Source organism: Ptychodera flava, chromosome 10 (assembly GCF_041260155.1).
Source record: "Ptychodera flava strain L36383 chromosome 10, AS_Pfla_20210202, whole genome shotgun sequence".
In the NCBI taxonomy this organism is placed as follows: Eukaryota; Metazoa; Hemichordata; class Enteropneusta; family Ptychoderidae; genus Ptychodera; species Ptychodera flava.
In genome coordinates this window covers 5,364,637-5,370,080 of record NC_091937.1, presented here as the reverse complement: position 1 = coordinate 5,370,080, position 5,444 = coordinate 5,364,637, and the positions used below count along the sequence as shown (strand labels likewise).

Here is a 5,444-nt window from a genome sequence, read left to right as displayed (position 1 = left end):
ATAGCCGACCCATGCCGCAACAAAGATTTACTTTATAAGCTTATGATAAAATACACAACAGTATTTATCGTATAGTATTAATTTTGTATTCGAGCGATGACCCAATTCTTCAGAGCGAAGGTAGGCTGTAGTACAGCATTCTAATCATCACTTCTATTCCCCGAATATTCATTTATACGGCCCTGGTGAAGGTTTTGAAAACCATTGTGCCCGATAGCTAACATTATTTACATACATCAAAAACGCATGAGTCAATTGATTAAAACACCAGTAGTTTTTGAACCCTGAAATCAGAGTGGTCGGTAAACAATGCATATGCAAGTCATTCAAACAGATGTCATATCATTCCTGACAACTGAAAGGTCAAAGTTGATCACGTAGGCCGTATTTGGCTCAAGATAAGTATGGAACTGAAGCTATGAAAATGAAATATTTTGCCTGGTGCATTCACTCCAGACTGGCAGCCAGTGTGGAGTCCATGCAAATGCAGCCCGTGATCAATTTGGATACTGGAGTTGAATTTATTGTTGTTATTGAATTCTCAGCTTACTTCACTGGCCAACGGGAAATGAATAGTCTTAAACATGAAATTATTTTCATAATTATTAAAAATAATAAATCGTAATAAACACTGATATCACATACCTGAGTTAGTATTTCATCAGGATTGATTGAGCTTCTCAATTCCTTTCTGCAGAGCAGCACTCGATAAAATCGCTGTATGTGTAGGAGTTATGTATGATATGGGTGGCCGGACGGCCACCCATATCATACATAACTCATACATATATACATAACTTTGGAAGAATACACTGTTCTGGTTATATTAGCTGTTCTGAAATTTATCTCAAAATGTTCCTCGTGTACATCATACAATCAGTATCTTTATTCAAAATAATGTGACGATGATCAGTAAATTTCCAATTGGATTCGAAGTCACATCGTACGGCACCCAGCCATTTCAGCCAGTTTTGAAAAAAAAAGGTTACATTTTCATGACAGTCAATTATTTGCATTTTTCTGAATTAACACTTATTTCGGTCGATTGTCGCAAGTTTTTTAAACCTAAGCATGGTAGCAAAATTGTGTCAGCAATATTTGTTCCTCAGATCCCCTCCATTATTACCGCCTCCTAAAGTCTAATGGCCGATCCCAAATATTCCACAGTACACTACCTATATCATTAAGAACTCACGGACTGAGCATCAGCTAACCTGGTACAGCCTTATTCTACATGTATGCCGGTCAAACCACTATTATGGAGGGTCCGTTGAACGTGCGATATCATATTTTTCGCGCACATGGGCACTTTTACAAATCAATGCCGCAACAAACATAAGATTGAGCTTGTTTTCTCTGTTTACGTAAGTACTTCTGTTCACAGGCGCCCTCGACTTCGATCGTGACACTACCTTATTGAAGCAGGACACGGTCAAAACTGGTGCATATACGAGGCGACATTAAAAGAACCTCATTACAGCAAGACTTTTGGTTTATAGATACTACACGAGATAGTCTAACCTGTTGTGTAAATTTCACTCGGTCATGCCATGCGCTGTGTTCCGGGATCATGACCTGACATGAAAGTATTGTTGTTATGTATGTCGTGTTTACTACAGTAAAAAGAAATGGCACATAGTGCATGATCTCCTTATAATTATCGTGGTTTCTGGTCTCCTAAAAATCAATGGCATCTGAATTTAAACTTGGCTCTGCGTGAAAATAAAAAATGTCACTCTAAAATTGAAAGATTGGAGTTGTTCAGTTGACTCAAAGAATTTTGTCCATGATCATACAACATAAAAAACTTTTCATTTACAGCAGCTACAAAGGTGAAATGACAAAACTTACCGACAAGCTACGAAAAATTGTCAAAATGACGTTGAATCAAAATTAGACAACCAAATCGCAAATATCTATAAAAATCATAACTTTTTCAATGAATTTTCTCAAAAAACTTCCATTCGCCAAGAGAACGATCAGAGACACCACATAAATCAAAGCAGATGCAGCTACACTTGGAGGAATCTCTCAAAACATATATTTTTAAAACTCACGAAAGTCGCAACCTTCCCTCATTTCGACTAAAAATAGTAATGATAGTTTTCATTAAACTTTAGAAGGCGAAGATAAGAAAATGTGCTACATGAATGTTCAGTTACTATGGTGCGATTCATTTACTATACCAATCACTCTCCTTTCTCTACAACTTTTACGTCGTTCAGTGACGTATACACATCTTTTGGTGTTGGATTCAAACTTTGGTAATGTTCTGTACCATGTTCGTCACGACTTATTTCGTCATACAGGACAGACTTCGTGGGGTCCTGGCAGATTGGGGTCATGGATGTAGTGTCCGGCGTTTGAACATTTAGCATGTTAGTGTTTCGGAAAGATTGGTCTGCTTGTCTGCTATGATCCGTGTTACACACCTTATGCACTGAATACTTGGTAAATGGAATTTGACCTTTCCTGCGAACTTCGATAAAACAATAGGCAAAAACAGTGATACCAAAGATTATAACCAAACTTAATATTGCAACCGTCGCACTCAGAACAGCAACCGTTGTACTTGTATTGTTTCTACAAGGACAACATGATGCCATTTTGTCCGGTGACATGGTTTTGCTGACTGAGTGTATGTCCGTTGCATCTTCGGTTAATATGGGATTCCAGGATACCTGGGGAAGTGTTCGTAGGTCGCTAAAAATCTCACGTTCAGTCGGTGTATATGTTGTAGCAATTGTACCGGTATTTGGTTGGATAATGATGTTTAGTGTAGCTATAACAGTCACCGACCTTCCGATGTTATTCTCAGCATAACAAGTGACGTAATACACACCATTATCCTGACTCTCAAAGTTTATCATCTGTATCCATGTTCTGTCAGAACCAATGATGACGTTGTCACTCTGCTGACTAAACTTCTTCCCTGCTGTATTTCCCCATATATAGCGTGTCACTGGAGGATTTGCATCAGCGATACACGTAAAAGTTACTACCTGGGTTTCCATGGTTATTTTGTATGATGATGGTGAAATCTGGACGATTGGTTTATATTGTACGTTGAATGGACCTAACTGACATGTTACGTTTATCGTATAGACAGGGTGAAATCCCGTACAGATAAATACCGCATTGTTTTGTTGATTTGTTGGTGTCCAGAAGAATGAGAGTGTAAGTGATCCATCCCTTGTGTCAGTGCCCGTGTTCATGCCGAATGTTTCACCTGGATATCCTTCTCTACTCCAGTGTGTTGTCATGGCAGGAACACCTGTTGGATCGGATCGACACTGCAATGAAATCGGTGTTCCCGCAAGTACGTTAAAGACGTCGTCGTTTGGATCAGCACCAATCGCACATCGTAAATATCCAGACTGTGGGGTTACATAGACATCGAGACGAGCTGTACGGGATTCGACGTTAGGGACTGTTATTACCACACACTGGTAGTTACCAGAATCGGTGTCAGCACTGGTCGCAGAAGTCTCAATTTTTAAGTGGAATGATGCAAACGATTGCTGAACAGAAGTTGACATGTCTACTGTATACCGACTGGTGTCAACGTAGTTTGAGTACACGGTACCATTGTTGCTGATTGGTAGACCGTTCTTGTACCATGCAACACTCTGACCTGTCTGTAACTTTTGAACAGTACAACGGAAAGTGACGGTTAACGAGTGACTGCTTCCGTGAGAGAATATCTGTGTGTAATCAGTTGGCTCCGACACAAAGGTAGGGTTCGCTTGAACACTAGAATACAGGATTCCCAAAATGAAAAGTGGTAGATTCGCAGAAACTTTACCACCCATCCTATAAACAACTCTGCTCTGAAAAAGAAGGAAATGACATTCTTACTGTTAGTGAAGAGGAAATGATCTAGGCACTTCAATGAATTTTGTTATTTGAAACAGAAGGTGTAATTATAGGTAATACGTTTTTGAAAATGGTTTTCCAGTTTACGAATTTAGCCAGCGGTAGAAACGTTCGATGCTCTGGAAGGTTGAAAATACAAACAAACATAAATATTGAAACTGCGAATATATCGTTTACTGAAATAACGTTCATAAGCCTTTTAATGTTTTTTTTAGTTTTTGGCTATGATTTGTCGCTTTCATTGAAAACAAAAGTATTTATGTCGGGATGGACAATCGGTCTTTTCTGTTACAAATATAAATAATTTGTAATTTGAATGCAAGTACTTTTCCGCGCACCCACTTGTTTGTGAGAATTAATCTGGACTTGTGAGTACTGAATAGCAACATAAAGTTTTGCAGATAAACCCGATGACATATTTTTAATTCACTCAAGTCAACCACATGTACATAAGCCAGTCAGTTGTCTCTTGGCGGCACTATACATTAAATATGGAGGATTAATGTTTTTCGGTCGAGAAATTCCCAGTAACATACCTGACATAAATAAGTTTAGAGTCATCGGTTACAGGTTATTCATGTCGGAGTGTCTCACACGCCTGAACTTTCTGAGTGACTCACGTTGGAGATGGAGAACAGTACAGCAGTATTATGAGTAAAGAACTGTAATAAAAATAAATGAATGTAAATTTAAAGGAGATAGATTAAATAGCATATATATATATATATATATATTATATATATATATATATATATATATATATATATATTAGCTGTATTTATCATCTGTTACATGTTATATATATAATGACGAGGTAGTTGTTAGAAATTTCCTAGCATAGAAAACAGGATCTAGATGCGACTTGCAATGGTTTATATGTGTGTCATGGAGTAGTAACAGTAGCTTCAGTCTCAGTGCGCCCTTGCAATTCGGCACTCAATGAGCAACTCTAGTTATATGATTTGCGATCAAACGTTTGCGATCTCGGTCAACAGGTGTTAACTATTACAATTACCAGTAATTTTACAATGGCAATGGGCAAAGCAGGCAAATAAACAAAACATACTCACCTAATGAAAGATATGTTACTAGATTTACCTTCGGCTACAATGGATTGCAGAAATGCGCAATCATGACCCACTATTTCTCTATGAAGTCTAGTCATTCAGGTTTTTTGTCATTCACCACTGCTGTCCTTATATCTTGTGGAGCCAGTGGCTAAACACGGGCGTATACTATGCACGAACAATATTGCGAACAATATCAGAGATCAGAGAAAGTCATCATTGGTGGATGGGACTGTGATTTCTTTTCCGGGTTCATGACCCGACCTTCAGTTTTTGATACCGTGTTTACCTCTACAGTCACTGAAGATTGCCTGCTGTAAAATTCCCACCCAATTATTCCGAATCATGTTCCGAACATGGTGTAATCTAAAAGGGGTTGGACTTTGTTTATCGCATACTTTAAATTTATGTAAAAGCAATATGTAAAAACAATAAACGAATATGGAGAAGTTGGGATATTTCCTAAGTGCGAACATACTTTACCCGCTTGCTTTTACGATC

General features: G+C 38.2%; 1 protein-coding gene across 1 annotated transcript; it reads right to left on the bottom strand.

The window, feature by feature from the left end:
- Positions 1 to 1,562: 1,562 nt before the first annotated feature.
- Positions 1,563 to 5,179, bottom strand: LOC139141393 (kin of IRRE-like protein 3). The gene is made up of 3 exons (XM_070711017.1): positions 4,947 to 5,179; positions 4,413 to 4,538; positions 1,563 to 3,830 (listed from the first exon to the last, which is right to left on the bottom strand). Exon 3 carries the CDS (start codon positions 3,810 to 3,812, stop codon positions 2,190 to 2,192), a length of 1,623 nt encoding a protein of 540 aa, XP_070567118.1. The 5' UTR covers positions 3,813 to 3,830; positions 4,413 to 4,538; positions 4,947 to 5,179; the 3' UTR covers positions 1,563 to 2,189.
- Between the last annotated feature and the right edge of the window lie 265 nt (positions 5,180 to 5,444).